Source organism: Carassius gibelio, chromosome B13 (genome assembly GCF_023724105.1).
Source record: "Carassius gibelio isolate Cgi1373 ecotype wild population from Czech Republic chromosome B13, carGib1.2-hapl.c, whole genome shotgun sequence".
Classification (NCBI taxonomy): domain Eukaryota; kingdom Metazoa; phylum Chordata; class Actinopteri; order Cypriniformes; family Cyprinidae; genus Carassius; species Carassius gibelio.
The window spans coordinates 4,958,517-4,978,523 of NC_068408.1; the positions used below are offsets into that span (position 1 = coordinate 4,958,517).

Consider the following 20,007-nt stretch of genomic DNA (forward strand, 5'->3'; position numbering starts at 1 on the left):
CTTAAATACAATTAGAAGTACAATTAGCATCGAGCTACATATGAAAATAAATGTAATTAATATATTTGCTTACCCACTTTAAACCATCATCGAGTGCTTATAATAACTTCCAATTGTGACCTATAGTTGATTTTGATTAATAAGCTGACACTTGCACTCTTTGTATGTTCAATAAAGCTACACTTCTAATATTTGTCATAAACATCCTTTATTGCTAAAAAGGTTTTAACGGTATTACTACTCTTACCGATACTGCTTAACGGTCCGGTACTTTAATGGTATTCTTATCGGTACTTTGTTTTGTGTTACTGTGTTACTTTGTGTTGTGTTTAGGCAGTCGAAAACTTTGAATTTCTCTGTCTGCACATAATGCACTTTTGAAAGATGCTTTGATAAGATTGCTTGTGTTTCTGCCCTTACATGCAAAAATTTTGTTGCACTTATGACAACCAGCATTGTCTGCGTCAACTCTAGTGAAGTATAACCACACTTCAGAACGTTTTGCTGTCTCCGCCATCTTCACTCTTTGTATTAAACAGGAGTTTTCGTACTGTAAGGGGCCGTTCACATATCGCGTCTAAAAACGTGTGGAAAACGCTAGGCGCGCCGCTTTCTGATTTTTTAAATTTTTCAATTCAAGTTTATTTGTATAGTGCTTTTTACAATACAAATCGTTACAAAGCAACTTTACAGAAAATTATGTTTCTACAATATTTAGTAGTAGCTAGTAGTTTGTGCACGTTTGACAGGATTTTAGAAAAAATGTAAAATAAAATAATAATAATACAAAGGTTACTTAAGGTTACTTACACTTCTGAGGCGTTTGCCATTGCTAAGCAACCATGACCTGCTCTCTCCATGAAGACGCAGAAATTTCAGCTATGGATAAATGGATTTGCAGCACTAAAAACTGCTTGCAGTAGCTCTGCTACTAAATTAATTTAAAAATCCACATACAGCTATCGGCTTTTCCTTCATCTTGGCTGAGCTTTCAACTTTGTTACGGAAAAGGTGAGGAAGTCACATGATCTGCGGTGCGCTTGCGGCATTCTGAAAAGCTGAGATGTTTTTAACTCGATGCGGTGCAGACTCGCATGGAAAAAACGAGCTCGTCGCACCGCATGCACGGTGCGACCGTGTTGCTTCAATTATGAGCGCGCATACCGCGCACCTACATTTGAAATGACGAACTTGAGCACGCATTATATGTGAACGGCCCCTATGCGTGTGTGTGCGCCACGCTCGTTATTGTTGTGTGTGTGTGACTGACAGACAGCCTCCGCGGCACCCATGAGAGATCTCGCAGATTTCACAGACAAACGTCTTAATATGATCGCACATTAGAAATGTTTGGTAAGATAAAATGTGCACGATAACATTAAGCAAATCTCTTCGCCATCGTCACTCTTTATTATTAAGCTGTAGTTTTCATACTGTTATGTCTGTGCATGCGCTGCGCTTGTTGTGGTGTGTGTGTGTGTCTGACAGACAGCCTCCGTGGCGCGCATTGAGATCTCGCTGATTTCACAGACAAACGTCTTAATATGATTGCACATTAGAAATATTTGGTGAGATAAAATGTGCACGATAACATTATTAAGCAAAAATACATAGGACAATAATTTTTTCCCCTCCAGTACCGAAAGCAGAACCGATACCGTCAGATCTTACTGATACTACGGTCTTTCATAATTTAGCCCTGGGGCCATTTTAATACCGGGTTTCGGTACCCATCCCTACCCTCATGGACGACTGATGCTCACAAATAAAAACCAAAACATAAAATAAAGCCCAGGCCTGGTCCTCTCTCGTCCTTCACTGTCGTCGCTCCAGTTTTATATCCTTCCATCTCCTCCGTGGGACTCGAGACTGGTGGGTGGAGCAGGTGTCGCTCATCTCCAATCACTCCATCGGCCTCACTTTGTTCCCACGCCTCTCGGCCCCGCCCCACTCGTCACATACCCCCATCGCCCCTCACAGGCCGGGGGGTACCCTCGAGACTGCACTCTACTCTCCCCCCTCCCTCCTGGGGGACTGCTCACGGGAACCTGGGGGTTGGACAGATGAGGCGAGAGAAAAGTAGATGGAAGGAGGAGCGACAGAGACGAGAGAGGGGACAGAGGAGAAGAAGAAGAAAAAAATTCCGGTTCCCAGACGCACTGCTGCTTGGCCCTCCACCAGCTGGGTGATCTCCTCCGCGGTGCCTGGACGGCCCTCGGCGGATGGTACGACACTCCTCCACTGCCCGGTGGATGGCGACGGCTCCTCCGGTTTTGGGCAGCCGGCAGGAGTCCCCCCTTCCCTGCTCCTCCGGATTCCTTCACGGAGGCAGCAGGCTCCGACTCCGGCCCACTGCCCGTCCCCGACAACTCACTCCAGCCCACCGCCTAGAGCGTCCATGGCGGCACACTCCTCGCCTGCTCGATGGCACGTGGATTCACCACAGCGGCGAGGGATCTTCAGCAGCATGTCCCTCCTTCTCCCGGGCTTCGGCACCACTGTAATGATAAAATCTCCATAATCATCAGGACGAAGGAGGTGGGAACCGGCCGACAATCAAAACAAAACTTTAATAATCAAAATAAACACAAAACAGCATGGACGACTGATGTGCACAAATAAAAACCAAAACATAAAATAAAGCCCAGGCCTGGTCCTCTCTCGTCCTTCACTGTCGTCGCTCCAGTTTATACCCTTCCATCTCCTCTGTGGGACTCAAGACCGGTGGGTGGAGCAGGTTTTCGCTCATCTCCAATCACTCCACTGGCCTCGCTTTGTTCCCACGCCTCTCGGCCCCGCCCACTCGTCACACTATTCTTTCGTGTTTACTCTGGTTATCAAAACAGCGCCACCAATCTTGCCTTTTTGTGCAACAGCAGCTGCTCCTGCCATGAGATCCTAGCTCAAATCTTATTGGATGGCAAAGATTTTTCTTTGCGAAACTAAAAAGATTTGTCAGACTGGTTGAAAAAAAAATGTTTGCATTCTATGTGGAAGATTCCATAGCTATCTGTTGTTTTAATTCCAATGTGTCATCGTAGCTGTGGAAAGGCCTTTATACTGTTAAAATGTGCTTCACACTAAGAACTGTTTACTGAAAGGTTCTTTGGGGAACTAAAAGTGGTTCATTTATGGCATTGCTGTGAAAACCCCCTTTTGAAACCTTTCATTTTTAAGACCGTATATGTGAACCAGGAACTTTCCACTGTGTCCTAAAGTAAAACCCTTCATATCAGTTTGCTTCAAGTGTGTTTATAACTGCAGGAGCTCTGTTGAATTGCTTTGGATCCACTGTGTAAAACTCTGAAAGGATCATCATCGTTCAATGTAGTGCTTTAAAGATGCTTTTGAATGTACCTACCTTGATATGAAAGTTAAATCTGAGAATATTTTACTGAAATGTCTTGTTGCAGTGTTTTTGAAAAGCATGAAAGTTCACCCGTGTTCACCGATTTACTGCAAAATCATCACAGTTGTTTTTCCTCCCTTTTCCAGGCACCTTGTGCCTCTGTCTCTCCTTTTTTTTCACATCAATGCATCTACAATGTCCCGCTGCTCCGTACCTTCTGATTTTCCCCATTAAATAATCAAACCTCCTCTGAGAGCGTCTTCTTTGTAGTCTCTCTTCAGGCAGGAAACAACACAGAGAGTAAAGAGGGATTTCTAACTCTGCAAAAAGTTGAAAAGTTGACGTGAACTCTTGTAAACCATCATGAATATGAATATCAGTCTAATGGTTATTTTCCTCAGTGACTGTTTGTGAATGCAACGTTGTGAAAGAAAGCAAATCCATGACACTCTTGATGCGCTCAAGCTACATTATAGCTCTGTCATGTTTGAAACATTTTCTCATTAATTCCTAAAGTTTTTTGTGTAGAAATGAGGGGAAAATTGTCTTTGAAGTTGTGTGGAGCATCTCAGGAGACCTGGAGGCCTCAGGCTGGATTTAGCCAGTGATGAGGGAGGAGATGTTGTTTTGAAAGGGAGTCATCCACCCTCCGCTCATGTACAACTATCACATGATAATGAAAGGATCATTTGCTCTAATGTTTGGTAGGTCATGATACATTGGCTGCATTTGATCTACACATTCTGTAAACAAAATTCAGATTCATACCCTGAATATTTGCAGCAAATCAATGTAATACTGTATACTAATCCAGTAACAGGCTTTATATGTTGTAATTTTGTTATTGTAGTTATGAATTACAATTTCTAGTAGACACATGAGTGCATACTTTTTATGTTATTTGCTGTTTTATTAATTATGCTCTTACTACAATTGGGGAAAAAGTCTGTTTATATATCTAATTGTACTATTAAAATTACTGATAAAAAAACTATATTTTCCACAATAATGTAATAATATGCTCTTTATATATATATATATATATATATATATATATATATATATATATATATAAAGAGCATATTATTACATCATTTTAAATACATACATATTTGCTGTTTTATGAATTCTGCCCTTATTACTATTGCTATTGGGAAATGTTGTCACAAGAAAATATAATTTGAAATGAACATGTACTTTTTTTTATTTCCTGTGTAACCGCTATCAACTATCTCCAGATTCTGCTATAATATAGTGTTTATCTGTATAAGGTAGGGATGCACGATAATATCGGCACAATATCGGTATCGGCCGATAAAAGCTTAAAATTACCATTATCGGTATCGGCCGATATGAATATTTCTGCCGATGAGCCAAACCGATATTCTCCAAGTGAAATAATTGACCTGTTTTTCAGATGTGAATGTCTGTCTACATTTGTAAAATAATAAATTTATGGTAGAATCAGTACAGAAGAGATACATGGATTTCTCTTCAGTAAAATTAAAGTTTAAATATATCAGTATATATTTGTATATATATCGGTATCGGCATCGGCCAAAATTATTTTGAAAATATCGGCATATCGAATATCGGCCAAAATCCAATATCGTGCATCCCTAGTATAAGGTGTACATTTTTGACAGTATTATTATTATTATATATTTATCTGTATGTCACTTACAACTGTAAGTAAATAAATCTGTAAGTATAAGGTACATTAAGCATATACAACATTCAAAGTCAAAACGTATTCGAGACATTCAGGTGAACCAACAACAGATTAATGCACTTTCCTTCAAGTGTGTAGACAATAATAGTTTTACCCAGAATATTTTCAACACAACTTTTGAAAAGGTCCAAATATAATATCAGTTAACAATTCTTTGTATACAGTTCAATCACTGGAATCCCCCTTCCAGTACAGAAGGAGAGAAAGAAGACATTACTGTATGGCCTTGAGCCAGTGTGTTGTCAATGTGCAAGTCAGTGTCATGTATTTGTATTGTTATTTAATACTTTTAATGTAATTTTTGTGTCTTGTTTCAATATCTGTTGTAGTCAAAGCCATCGCGAGCGGTTCATCTTATGTAGGGGTCTGTAGCAGGTCTTGTACTTAAACAGCTTTAAAGCACAAATCCCCTTTTACAAACAAGGAATACAGCTTGGGACGTTCCACTTTCTTTTGGGGGAACAGTGGTTCGTTAAAGCGTTATTAACACGTGATGTTAATGTATGTAGACCAATAGTTAAGCATCGTATTATGTATTTCACCTTCTAACAACATGATCTTGTGTAAATATGATTAAAACTGGAATATCTGGATTTAAATTGATTTTACTCCTGATTAACAAAACCCTACTCGGAAGTTGGTATCTTCCACTCGCCAGCTGATCGGCCTCGACTCCCGGTGCGGTCCGTCGGACTGTACGCGGCCGTTAATTTCTTGATTTTTGTCTAAATTACATCGAATTCATAGTAACGGCCGCTCGTGTCCGCGTCCTTTACTTATTACGCTGCGTTTTCAGCTCGGGGATTTCGTTGTAAAGGATTTTTGATCAAACGTCGAGTCGAGGAATTCCCGCACAAGCACTAGGCCGCGAGCGGATCCCCGGTGTTTCCTGGAGAGACCTACCGCCTTCACATCGCCACCATGGGGGACACAGGAAGCGAGCGCAGCAAGCCGCCTAGCATTCCTCCCCGCTGCCCTTGTGGATTTTGGGGGTAAGACGATTCATTTTACACGTGAGTGTACATTTACGCCGAATTTGATGCGGAAAAGGCGTTAAATGTGAATGAAATGTGGTCTGTTTGTTGTTCATTGTTGTAGGCCGATGGATGGGGGTGGGGAACAACCACTCCTGTTTTTTACATCCACAGCTGCTGTTTCCCCTTGAACACACACTTAAAACACATAGACCCAACAAACACACATTACATTTTAAATTGTAGGCTTATCAAAAGCAGATTTTGGGCGATTTAGTGGTTTTTAACGAGCCTTGTGAGATGGACTCATTTCTCACTGCCCTCTATCTCAACCACTGGCTGTGTTTGAAAACACTATCTAGACAGCTGTTTTGGCATTACAGATTGTGAAAACGTAAAAACGTAGTGAACTTGACGTTTTTAGTATCATAGGCGTTTGCAGGATGTTTTTTTGGCATCAAATTTGACGTCGTCGGGGGGTATAAATTAAATCATTAGTTTTTAAATCATATATTTATTTATATTTTTAAAATTTACTATTTATTGAAACTCTTTCCTGTTAGCTTTTCCATGGATCCCTAACACTACGTTAGAGCCTCCCTGGGGTCCTTTTGCCCCAGTTTGGGAACTCTTGTCCTATCCAAAATTAGGGATTTTACTTTTCTTTTCTTTTTATGTGCATGTTTCCTACATAGACAGCATCAGGTTTTGGCATCATTGAGATAAGCATTAAGTGCTGTATGTCAAAACCTATTTGATGGCCTATCTAGACAGCATATTGAACATTTTATACATGCCTCCAGTGACTTGAAATGCTGTCTAGGTAGACACCTCCCTGGGTTTTGAAACACAGCCAGGAAAAGCCAATGACAGAATGACTTTTTCTTGAGTGACACATTAATCATGCTCTTCTTCGAGCACGTGTTACAGTCTCACAGGTGCAGTCATTTGACACTCCTTGCTGTCTGTGCTGGAAACAAATGCATCAGATTTGGGCAAGACGAAGACAGACCCATGACAAGTGATCATTCAGCAGGCTTTCATTAGCCATTTGTCCGTTTGCTTTCATAAAAAAAAAAAAGAGATGACATAGTAATGGTTGGATTGAATGCTGATGGTACACCAGTAATTACATGTTTTATGGCTCAAGTATCAGGTAATTTAATCACATAAAACCCCTCTCACTTTACCAGTGACTAAGCTATTATAAAACAGGCTCAACCTTCTGTTTTGTGTAAATTAGATTGTGAATCTGTGGATGGTGTCCCTGATTTGCTAGGTCAGGGTTTCACAAATAGGCATTTAGGGAACTGAATGTGATGGAAATGTGATAGTGATGCCTACTAATTCTACATATATATTTTCGAAATAGACTAATCAATGGTAAATCGTACACATTTATCAACTTGTCATTCAAAAACCAATTAGAAGACCATTGATGTTCATCCAGTCCAACAGGGCAAGCTTCACTGAACCAATGTTGGGAATTTGGGGTGAGACTACCTGTTTGAAGACGGTCATATTTTTTGTGTGAGTGATTTTCTTAGGTGCTGCTAGTGCCGAAAAATAGTAAAATGCAATGTGATGTTTCAGTCCAGCTCATGTGACAATAAAATGAATGCAGTGTTTACCATTGCAACTGGTTTTACGGGAAATCTTACTTTTCACAGAAATCTAAAATGCATTTATGTTAAGATGATATTTGAGTGCAAATAAGTAATAGCAATACTGTATTAATGACCCAGGCGAGTGCTGTCATTGTCATTTGTTCAGAAGCATTTTCTGGACTGAAGTCAAGGTTTACTTCAAGGTGTGTATGTGTGAGTGTACAGAGGTGTGTGCACTTTATGATGACACAGGATGAATAATATACAGATTGGTCTCTTCATCATCATTATGATCACTGTATTCATTTTCATCTCTGTTCTTTAAATGTTTCATGTTTGTGTGACTGAAAGACTCAAATAGATTGTAGCAGTGGTTTATTTTGGACTCTTTATTCAAGTGGCACAGTTACTGTCATTGAAGATGCACATGACATTTGAAACCGGATGTTAACATGGCACATAATATCTGGCTTTATATTGGCAGATTTAAACCACAGCCCATCTCTATTCTGAATTCTTGACTGTTTTTCCCATTCAGACTCAGACTTTAATAAACTGTCTGGTTTGCTTTGTGCAGAGATATATGAAACGATACAGTAAATGTCCTAAAAAGGGAGTATGTTGAATCAGCCTTGTAAGAATTGACAATACATGGTTCTGTTTGCTTGTATATCAGATTTTTTAAGTTTAACTATGGACAATTTGTCATGGTGGATTGTTTGGTGTATAATAATTAGTTGCATATGATTTATATGTTGCAAGTTAGTCTGAAATTTACACACAAACAGTATTTTTGCCGAACACAAAAGATGCAGTTTTCCCTTTACTGTGTTTTTTATTTTAATAACTGCAAGCTCCAAAGAAAACACAATTTTAGGTAAAAAGTCCACTTCACTGAAGATATACAGTAGTTTTAGATAAAGAGACGAAGATGTCAATATGTCATGGCAGTTCTCCTTTTGTGTTCAATGAAAAAGAAATCATACAGTTTGGGAATGACAAGAGGGTGAGTAAATAAGGATTTGTAAAGTTTGACTCATTTGTCATTCAGTTAAAGCTGCACATTTGTTTGTCATTGCTTCCTGCTTTGTTTGCTATGCAAAAACTATCTGCTGGTAGTTTGTTGTTTTACGGTTTTTGGTGTATTGGTGCATATAAATGACAATAATTAAATGGCATACTTGTGATTGTTTAATATAAAACTCTGCAACTTTTAAAACTGTATTTCAGCATTATTACTAGTACAAATGGTAATAAAACCTGTTGGGTCGAAATTGTTGTTAAAAATTATTTTATGTTATGTTGAAATTTTAAAGTTAATCATCCACCTTATAAACCGTGAAGGGGTTTGTCTCTGTTTTCTAAATTTCCAGATGGATAATTTTACTCGTATGGTCAAATGAAGAGCCACAGTCTCTGTTATATTAATCATTATCTTATACATTTCCTCCATATATTGCTCTTAGTTCTTTAGAGCACCAATGTGGACAATTTCTTGTTTATATCTGGTTTTAGCTGTAGTTTGAATGGTCTAATGTGGACTAAATTATAGTTTACTTAAAATACTAATGACATCTGATGTCAGTAATCACATTTTTCATCAAAATCTGAAGTATAGGCCTAATATTTGTTATCCCTTGCATGCATTAAACCGAGCAGCTTTTGTAAAGTAGTTATTTGATTGGGCAGAACATAAAACCTAGTAAACCGATACTTGAGGGAAAGGTTTCAGCTAACCTGTTGCATGTGTAAAAGCAGTCTCAAAACGTGACTGGTTCTTCCCTCAACCTTGTGTAGACTTGCCCAACTGGTGTTGAATGACACAAGCAAATGCGGCTCTGTTTTGATAACCAGTGTCAAGAAAAATTTTGCACAATACTTGAATTCTAAAACACATCCTCACTAACATGTCAAGATTAACCTGACGCCTATGAATTATCTGATGATAAGTCACGTGAGTAAACTCAGCCCATCCTTAGTGCATGTTATCTGAAATGCACTAAAGCAAATACAATAGTTATAGCTGCGTTGATTTTATTAAAAGAGTAGTTCACACACACAAAATGACAAAAATAATTTACTCAGCCTCAAGTTGTTCCAAACCCTATTTGAGTTTCTTTCTTCTTTTGAACATAGATGATATTTAGAAAAATGTTTAACCAATGAAAGTCAATGGAGACCATTAACTATTTGGTTACATTTTTATTTTCTTTGGTTTGTGATGACAGAATTTTAATTTTTCGGTTAACTATCCCTTTAATGTAATTTTAAGTCATTGCAACATTATATGCCAAATTAAAACTATTTTGCTGGAAAATTGATAAAAAAAAGTTTATGTATGTTCTAGTAAATAAAATATGTAACTCATTTGATCATATTTAAGTTATGTTTTTAGAACTATATGGCTGCAAACCAGATAATCAAATGATTCACAACACAAATGTCTGGTATTAAATTTGGAGTAATATCTGTACTGTTCCATAGACATTTCTCTGTGTGTAGATAGAGGGCGCTGCAGTTCAGAGGGGCTGAAGTGTGAAGGGCAGGAGTGGTGTTTCATTTTTCATCCCATTTCTGAACTTCCATCTGGCATCTTCCATTTTAACACCTGTTAGCACATCGGTCTTCTCATTTTCAAGCATGCGTTATCTTTTGGGAGCTGGTGCGGCCAGGGAATGAGTGTAGAGAGTGAGATCATCTGTTGTGTTTGGATGCGCCGTCCCCTGTGATTCCCACAGAATACTCTCATTATTCCTAAAGAAAGCCTTCACCATTTCATCGTTGCTTTAATTTTATGTTCAAGGTAAGTGCATTAATATCAGGCCTTGAACAGCAGCTACTTTTTAAAACGTGCAGCATTCCTGTTGCTTGCTGAGGCGCTGTAGATGTTGATCTCATACACATAGAGACTACACATATTAATCATTTTAATATTTGGGATTTTAATTTCCTAACACAAAATGACCAATAAAACTGATGCTTGCCTTATCAAACGTATGCTGAATGTGGCAAGAAAAGACGATGAAATAATACAAATAAATAAAGCTGTTATTTTAAAGTAGTAGTTAATTCAAAAATAAAAATTATTTACTCCCATGATGTTCTTCCAAACCTGTATGAGTTTCAAGATGATATTTTGAAGTATGTTAGCAACCAAACAGTTGCTGGTAGAAATGTTAGTATTGAAAATGTTAGTGTTGTTTTGTTTAGTATGTAGTTCGAGCCAATTATTGGCAGGTGGGTTCCTTCTGTAGGAAGCATGGCATCAATCACGTCTCTAAATTAGATTCAGTGTTATTGTGGTTATTTAGTAAAATGGCTTGATTAATGGTGTGATGTGATTTGTTGAATATGCCACACACACAGTAACTCTTCAGAAGGTGGGCTGAGGTGTGTGTGCACTGGAGTCTTGATTGGGCTCTTGCCTCTTTTCATAAGCCATAATTGCAGATGACATTTAACAGGAGATGTCAGATTAATCCAGAGAGAGGCCAGCTTGATTGGCTTGGAGTCATGTGACCGAGGAAAACCGTGCGCGCACATACACGCACACCGTCGCATTTCCAGATTTTTTTTTTTGTATTTAATATAAGTTTGGCTGCCCAATTTTTTTGTGTGATTTGTTTTATTCGACAGAAGTTGAATGTTTTGCTAATGTAATTATGTAATTTTTAAAATGTTATTTTTGAGCCTACTTGCCATTGTTCTGTTTTTCATGTAATCATTTACAATTTAATTCATTAACTTATGATTTTTTTATCTAACTTTTTTTACTTTTATGCAATCATTTACAGATTTTACAATTAATTTAGCTGACATGAAATACTTTTATCTGTTTTAAAAGACTTTTTTACTTGCTTTTTATGCAATCATTTACTCAGTAGCTACGTAATATAGTAGCAAGTATCGTTTTTGTTACTACTAGGTGTCATTATATAGCTTTAATTACTGATACAATCGCTGCCTTTTTAGATCATTAGCCAGCAAATCCTTGGTAAACATTGCAATGGTAATGAAAGTCGCAAGGATGGAGTGTTGCTTTATTTAATTGATCCAAATGGCTGCTCAAAATGAACTCTTTCACTGATTCTTATAGTCGTTACATTTTGGATTTAATCGAAACATATCAACATATTGAACCATTTTAGCTTATTTTAAGGACAACCATCATATGTTACTCAATCAGCACTGTCGATGACACATTTTTATTGCTCATTCACACATGGCTGCCCCTTCAGTGTTTTCATGTAGTGATGTGCTCTTCATGCTCATCTTCTTAATATGCATTATTCCTACCCACAATGCCTGCTCTCTCCCCATGCTTCCTTCCGCCTCATTGATTGGGCACTGATTATGATTGCTCTTGTGCTGTTGATGTTGTTTTCATTGCTAACCTGTGTCACTCTGAGAGAGACTTTTGAGGCGCATGAAGGAAGTGCAATAACTGTTTGTGTGTGTCTGTGTGTGTCCATAAATTGTTTGATATGTCACCACCCTCAGCCTGCAGGTAAGGAACAGTGAAGAGCTCTCCACTGAAGAGGCATCTGAGGCTTTGTTCAGTCAGCAAACAATTCAGATTTGTGTTTCAACTGTCCCCACTAAAAGATCTCATTAAATAGGGATTGCTCTTGTGTAGAGTAAAACTTAATCACAAAGCCATAGTGTTGTTGGTTGTGTTATCTTATTGTTCTTTTGTGTGAGTCAAATGAATCTTTTCAGAATCAAAATTTCTGAATCCAATTCACTTTTACACATATTTATCCAGTAATCACAAACAGATCGGGGTTATGCAGGAAATTCATTGAATAAAAGAATGGGATACTTTTAATTTGTTGTTTTTATAGCGTATTTACCCAAGTCATTTTTTATTTAAAATGTTATTATTTTTATTTAAATCTAAAATAGTCAATATTGATTTTTTTTATATTTAGTACATTAATAAATTAATATGTACGTTTTCTAAATAAAGGAATTCCCCAGCACATTAAGTGTGTATCAGGAATCATGAAATATCCTTACTATTGGATTCAACTGCTAATATTTTGGTGTTATGATAATTATTTCATAAAGAGATGTACTTTTCCCCATACAGATATTAAAAAGAATATTTGCTTTGTCTTTTCTTTTTCCAGGTCCAGCAAAACCATGAACCTTTGCTCCAAATGTTTTGCTGGTAAGATACTGTTATCACATGGTCTATATGATTATGATTATACTTGAATCAATTTGTCTGAGAGACTTTCACGCCCTCTGTTCTCTCCTTCAGACATACAGAAGAAACCACCAGATGAAGACTGCACTCCAGAGCCCGCCCCCAGCTCAAGCAATAGCCAATCAGCAGTCTTCTGTAATGAGACGAGCAGCAGCAGTAGCCAAACCCTGTCCTCCAAGCCAGCTAGCTCTGATGAGCCCTCGACAGAAGCCACACCTCTTCCTGCACAGGACGGTGAGGACACACAAATTCTGTCTTCTAATAAAGGAGATGATATTTCAGCGCTCACTGCATCTAGTCTCGGATGGACTCTAATTGTTTTAATATCACACAGCAGTCATAGAGATACTGCAGATGAAAAAGAACCACAGGCTTATTATATCGTGTTTATGAACTTTTGGGAATGTCAAATCCCAAAATATGAGTTGAGGACAACCAGAAAGTCTGAAACCTTAGAGATGTAGACTAGTGGGTTCTCAAACGGTGGGTAAAACGCTTCTAAATAGCAATGCCAAGGTCATGGGTTTGATTTCCAGGGAGTGCATGAGTTGATAAATGCAGTGTACATCGCTTCAGATAAATGCATTTGCCAAATGCATAAATTTAAATCTTCTGTCATTCTCTCTCTCTTCCAGAAGTCTCCAGTACAGACACAGCTCGAGGCACGCTATCCACTCCTACAAAACGACCCTGCGACTCAGGTACACCTCACCACCGCTCTTGTGTATGTGTGTGTCTGACAGCTTTTAATAGTCTAGCACATCACACCACTGAGGAAATGAGTTGTAAATGTACAGCAGCATACAAATGTGCTTATAAAGACTCCAAGCAGCTGTTTGAAGGTAATCAGGTGTTACAAACTGCACAGTTATCTTCATCTGGAATGTTATGTTGTACCATTTATCCTTTTTTTTTTTTGAGAACATAATTCAGTTAGTTTACAAATCCAGTTGTCAAAATATATATTTTTGAGTCAGTGTAGAAATGTGATGCATCATTACGTTACACCAGGGTTCCTTAAATCTTTCCCTGGAGGGCCATTGTGGTGCAGAGTTTAGCTGTAACCCTTATCAGACTCACCTACCTGTGATTTTCTTATGATCCTGAAGACATTGATTAGAATGCGGTGTGTTAGATTAGGGTTAGAGCTAAACTCTACAGGAAGGGCCAGATTTGAAGATCCATGCTTTACACATTCCTTATCACTTCTCCACCCTCAAGAAAAAAAAACGTTTTAAAGTTGTGAAACCACTGCAAGCTTTGGTTTACACTGACTTACCAAGGTCAGAGGGAGCTAAATCAATGGAGTTGAACTGTCTAGTGTATTTGCAACATGGTTGGTTATTTCAAAATTGAATGTGTGTCAGTATATTACATCTGTGCATTACATCTTAAAGGGACAGCAGCCTGATTTACTTTCTGCTGTCTGTGTTGAATAATGCTAATCAGTCAACAAATGAAAAAGAGAGAATGGCTCACTGCTCTTGACTGAATTGCTCCTGTAGCTTTAACCGGAATCATGTATTTAATTCATACAGTGAAGATTATGTAGCTTTTAATTAATTTGTGCATCATTTATTACTTAGTAATAGTTCTCTTGAAAATCTTCCAAACCTCTGTCAGTTTCTGAAAAATTTAAAACATGTTCAATGGAAACGGTAACCAAACAGTTGACGGTAGCCATTTACTTTTATAGTATGGAAAAAAATACCACGGAAGTCAGTGGCTACCAGCAACGGTTTGGCTCTGAATATTTTCCACATTGTCGTCTTTTGTGTTCAACAGAAGAAAGAAACTCATACAGGTTTGGAACAAGAGGAGGATGAGTAAATCATGGCAGAATTTAAATTTGTGTGTGAACTATCCCTTTAAATGTTACTGTTAAATAGACCTGAAAAACTCATATTTACTTAAATTCGTATTCGTAAACTTGTATAAGGTCTTGCTTACTGAGTGGCAATCCAACTTGGCATGCATCTAGATTGACCTACATCCTTCAAACCTCAAACGGAGATGCACTTGCAACTGCAAAAGCATTGAAAAGTGCGTATTTGTGTTTCCAGCCTCAGGTTCGGAGAGCGAGTCGTCTCCCGAGAAGCGTGTTCGTGTGGGAGAGGCCTCATGTTCTGAAGATTCTCCACGAGTTCCCAAGCAGAAGAACCGTCGGCGGTGCCATCGCTGCCAAACCAAACTGGAGCTCGTACAACAGGAGCTGGGGTCCTGTCGCTGTGGTTAGTATGGCCGTCATCTGCGAGATGATGTGACAAAGCTGTAATGCCTCCCGATTAGCATGCGTGAAGTCTGGACAGCTTTGTTGATGACAACGAAAGTTTTTTAGTTTTGCCGCATCACATCACTAGTTCCGAGACGTGCAGAATGATGTAAATGATGGGCTTTCTGATTCTGTCGATTCCATACGGGCTTGTTCATTCCTCACCTGACTGTTTGCAATTTCAGCGAGAACTTTTAGATCCCTACAGAACTAAAGGAGTACATTACCCCCCCAAATTTTAGACACTTTCTGTAGGTGATGAAATAAAGGGAGCATGTAAACATAATTGCGCCGTTAACATCAGTCCCTCCTGGCTGTGCTTGTTATTTTTTTGTCTTGTTTGTTAAACTGAAGGTGCTATTGTAAGTCATCAGTCTAATGACAATTCCCACAGCTCTGCTAATACACTTATGGATCTGACTGTTCCCGTGACAGCTCGCATCGGAGTCATTATCCCGCCAGGATTTATCTCAGATAGGATTCCTGCCGTTATTTGACGCCAAAAACTCTGCAGCATTTTCCTCCAAGGGTTAGGAAAATCTGTTTGGATGTACAATAATGTAAAATACCCTGCAGTCCAGTGAGTGAGTAATCTTGAGTAGATTTAAAGGAATTGTTTAGCCAAATAATTTAAATTTGTCAAAAATATATACTCACCCTCAGGCCATCCGAGATTTAGGTGAGTATGTTTTTATATCATTAGAACATTTATCATTCCATCACTTGCTCACCAATGGATCCTCTGCAGTGAATGGGTGCCGTCAGAATGAGTCCAAACAGCTGATAACATAGTCTGCATGTTTATAAGAACCAAATCCAAAAAGGCGTTTTTATTTTTTAACCCATTGGTTCCAGCCAAGACCATAATCCATAGTAATTTCTCAATGAAATAATCCACATGAAGACCCACAAGCATGTTTGTTCAGAACTGTTTGGGACTGTTTTGGCTAATTTATAAATAGTGTTTGAACTGTGCATATTTTTCTCCTAATTCAGAAAGCAATATTATGGTTAGAGGACAGAAGTAATGTTTTTAAGTTTGCGCTTCACAAGATGTTATCTGATGAACTGGAGTTGTGTGGATTATTTTGATGTCTTTATCAGCTCTTTGGACTCTCATTCTGATGGCACCCATTCACTGCACAGGATTCATTTGTGAGCACGTGATGTAATGCTAAAATTTTCCAAATCTGTTCCAATGAAAAAACAAATTAATGAGGGTTAATTTAGCCATCAGTCAAAATTTAGCTAGTTTTAATTTTTGGCTGAAGTACTCCAAGTGTTTGACTGATTTAGACTTCTGTTAGTTGATTCAACTAATGCATTCATATGAACTGCCTCATTTGAGCGAATCTTTCATGAATCGGGTAGCATATTAAGCTTTGGTCATGGTAGCATGCCGTTAACAACGCCACATTATGTTTTTCTTTCTCATCAGTCAATTCAAAAGACAATATATATGCACATTTTTACCGTGTGGATGCAGCTTCAGCGATGTCGCTCTTGAATAACGCTACGTGATGCACTGATGTGTGCAGTGCCATGCAGCTCTTCTGTGGCTGCAGTAATTGAAACATTGTAAGCTTTTAATCATCTCGGACTCATTAAAAACACCATGTGTATTAATGAATATATTAAACTGCTTAACGAGACTTTCTTCTTAATGAGGCTCTTAAGATGGAATGGATCCTCCTCTGTGTGCAGAGCTGATGGAAATGAGCTCAGATCACAGTTTTTACATAAGAATTCAGACTACATTTGGCCTACCTGTAGTTAGTGGTGTTTGCTTGCATAGATATTGCTTGTACTGTTAATTTCAGATTTCATTTTTTTTATATTTATATATAAATATTTTAGTTTTCATAAATAAAAGGTTATGCCTTAACTTTGCAATTTCTGTATTGTGTTAGTTTTGAATATCTCATTGGCATTTAATAATTTGTAGTGGTCGAATATAAAAGTATATAATGTAACAATATAACAAGCATTCAATTCACACGACCGACCGCCACACAGAGATCTTTATTTAACTTTTTTTTTTTTTTGCAAAATGTATAAATATTTAAGTTTTTCTGTATATATTTTTTAAATGTTGTTCCATATTATTTAGCTTATAACACAGCTAAGCTTAATGCACAATTATTTTCAGACCAAATTAACACTAAAATGAAAACTAAAATTAGATTTGTAGAGGGGAAAAATGGCTAAAAAGCTCTAAACAGAACTGCAATGAAAGGCCGCCCGATCACTCTCTTACTTTTGGATATAGAGACTTGGAAGTAGGCTCTTTTTACTTTTTTTCTAAAAACTCTACCATCACGCCAGTGTTGCACTGCATAGGAAAGCACCACTCAAATCCATTTCCTTTTACTGCTAAAAGATCTGAGATCATTGTAATCTCTGTGCCAGCTCTCTGGCATTCATTTAAAAAAGCCCAGACTTCAGCAGGGTTAACGCTGACGTAATTAGTGACTTTTCAGAGCCGTTCCGGATGTCTCAAAGAGTCGGCACGTGTGAGGAACAAGACGTGCTCGTGCTATTAAAATCAACCTTGAGCAGATTACACAACTCTTTCATCTCATCCTGATCCCTCTCTCTCGTTCTCAGGTTATGTGTTCTGCATGTTGCACCGGTTGCCGGAGCAACACAACTGTATGTTTGACCATCTGGGCCGCGGCCGAGAGGAAGCTGTGCTGAAGATGGTGAAACTGGACCGTAAGGTGGGCCGAACCTGCCAGCGCATCGGAGAGGAGTGCTCTTGAACGCCCCCTGCACACACACACACACACACACACACACATACTCTCTCTCACTCACAAACACACACACACCACACGACTCACCTGTTAGTGGCATCTTTTTTCCCTCCCAACACATCTCAGAGGACCTACACCCCTGCTTGACCTCTGACCCCTCATTGTAGCCTCGTGCTCATCACACACAGGCGACCCGCACAGCCTTAATTTCTGTTATCTGTCCATCCACACACCCAAACGCAGGTCAGACTAATTTGGCGGTCTGTACTTTGGAGTCTCAGAGGCTGCGATCGACTCCAGGGGAAACACATCGATCGATCGAGACCTCTGGGATCCTCTACTCCGGATGTTCTGATGACAGACAGCGACCGAGGGAAGGGAGGGTGACTTGGATCACACGAGTCACCCCGTCCCTGGACAACGCCAAAAAAGGCCGGCTCTGCCACGGCCCGTAGGCTCGAGCTCGAGCTGAGTCAGAGCCGTGCCGTTCACTGGCGTACACTCACACTCACAGATGCACTTACAGCCGTGTTTTCAAACGCCGCTCAGCACGAGGGCCGAGGACAAGCCAGACGGTACCCTTTGGTTTGGGTTCGGTTGGGAAAGGGCCACCCACAGCTCATCTGAGAACTAGTTCCTTCAGGTCTGAATAAACACACTCTGTAACCTCGTACGACTCCCATCAGCCCTTGCATTATACACTCTGCCTCTTTTAAAGCAGCTGAAGATCTCGGTGGCTTTTTTTGCCCTTTTTTCTCGCTTCCTCTCCTTCATTCTCACTAGTTCCTGTTCTTTCTCCTGCCTGCTCATGCTAACCTTCTTTCAATATTCTCTTGATTCGTTTTCTTTCTTTCTTTCTTTTTTTTCTTCCCTTCATCATTTGCATTATGGGAGGGGGATGTGTTCAGCTCTGGTGGGAACGAGGAAGGCGGAGGTTCAATTTACCCGCGCTTTTTTGTTTGTTTTAATTAGTTTTTTTATTATTATTACTTTGACTGGTTTTCTGTTGAGATATCGACATGGACAGAACTGAAGAAAAGAGATGAATATTGTGTATCTTAAGAAAAATCCTTATTTAACCTCCTTTGTGTTTCTGGTTAACTCTCACTCTAAGCATAGAGCTGCATTACTTTGCCCTTTTTAGGTTAACAAAAAAAAAAAAAACATACAAAAAATGAAGATATGGATAAGATAAAGTCTTGTAGCCTTTCTTTTTTTTGTTTTCTTGTTTTCCTTTTTTTCCCTTTCATCTTTTGCTGAAAAAGAATAAAACTGGATTAGAGGATGTGTGGTTTGCTTTTTTTTTTTTTTTTTTGGTTTTTAATGTATTAAGAGTGTTTTTCATTTACATAAACAGATTTTGTGCAAAAACTTATAGCTGTAGAATGAAATATGCGAAGAATTCATAAATGTACTAATACACTAGCAAGTTTGGTGGGTCAATATAAACTTTTTTTGTGTGTGTGTTTTGGAATGAAATTTCTTATGCTCACCAAAGCTGCATTTGTTGGATTAAAAATAAAGTAAAAACAGTAATATTGTAAAATATTTTTACAATTTAAAATAACCACTTTCTGTTTTAATGTAGAATGGAATTTATTCCGGTTTAATTTTTTACAGCATCAATATTCCAGAAATCATTCTAATTTGCTGTTTTGTGCTCAAGAATCATCGTCAATGTTGAAAAGAGTTGCAATGCTTAATATTTTGTGAAAACTAGTGATCTGTTTTTAAGGATATCCTTGTAATTTGTTTTACTTATGTAAAGCACTTTAAGATATAACCCTAAAATTGAAAGGCGCTATAGAAAATAAAGATTATCATTATTATAATGAATAGAAAGTTCAAAAGAACAGCAGGAAATCTGAAAAACTGAAATCTGTTGTAACACTAAATATTTTTACTGTCACTTTTGATTAATTCAATGCATCTTTGCTGAACGTAACTAGTAATTAAAAAAAAAGTGTGTGACTTTCTGAAAAACTTTCTTCAATAACGGTTTTAGCCATAATAATTACAAAAGACCTTTTCTGTGCAGGAGATACTTAAAGAAAAAGACTGCTTGAACATGCATGCAGCTCCAAAAAGTTAACCAAGCCTGATTT

General features: G+C 38.3%; 1 protein-coding gene across 3 annotated transcripts; it reads left to right on the plus strand.

Annotated features, from left to right (window-relative positions):
* The first annotated feature begins 5,717 nt into the window (after window positions 1–5,717).
* On the plus strand, window positions 5,718–19,187 carry LOC127970364 (AN1-type zinc finger protein 3). 3 transcript variants are annotated; one of them, XM_052572906.1, is made up of 6 exons: window positions 5,718–6,094; window positions 12,795–12,835; window positions 12,929–13,108; window positions 13,510–13,575; window positions 14,938–15,105; window positions 17,754–19,187. In XM_052572906.1, the coding sequence occupies exons 2-6, from the start codon at window positions 12,808–12,810 to the stop codon at window positions 17,906–17,908; spliced, it is 597 nt and encodes a 198-aa protein (XP_052428866.1). In that variant the 5' UTR covers window positions 5,718–6,094; window positions 12,795–12,807; the 3' UTR covers window positions 17,909–19,187. The 3 variants fall into 3 exon arrangements, with proteins under 3 accessions (XP_052428866.1, XP_052428864.1, XP_052428865.1); XM_052572904.1 differs by having other exon boundaries at window positions 5,718–6,073; XM_052572905.1 differs by having other exon boundaries at window positions 5,718–6,073; window positions 13,513–13,575.
* The last annotated feature ends 820 nt before the right edge of the window (window positions 19,188–20,007 follow it).

Excerpts from the sequence above, each read along its gene's own strand:
- LOC127970364 (XM_052572904.1), top strand. The coding sequence starts at position 6,003 with ATGGGGGACACAGGAAGCGAGCGCAGCAAGCCGCCTAGCATTCCTCCC. Across the intron at positions 13,109-13,509 it reads ACCTCTTCCTGCACAGGACG|AAGTCTCCAGTACAGACACA; the intron begins GTGAGGACACAC and ends TCTCTCTTCCAG. Across the intron at positions 15,106-17,753 it reads GCTGGGGTCCTGTCGCTGTG|GTTATGTGTTCTGCATGTTG; the intron begins GTTAGTATGGCC and ends TCTCGTTCTCAG.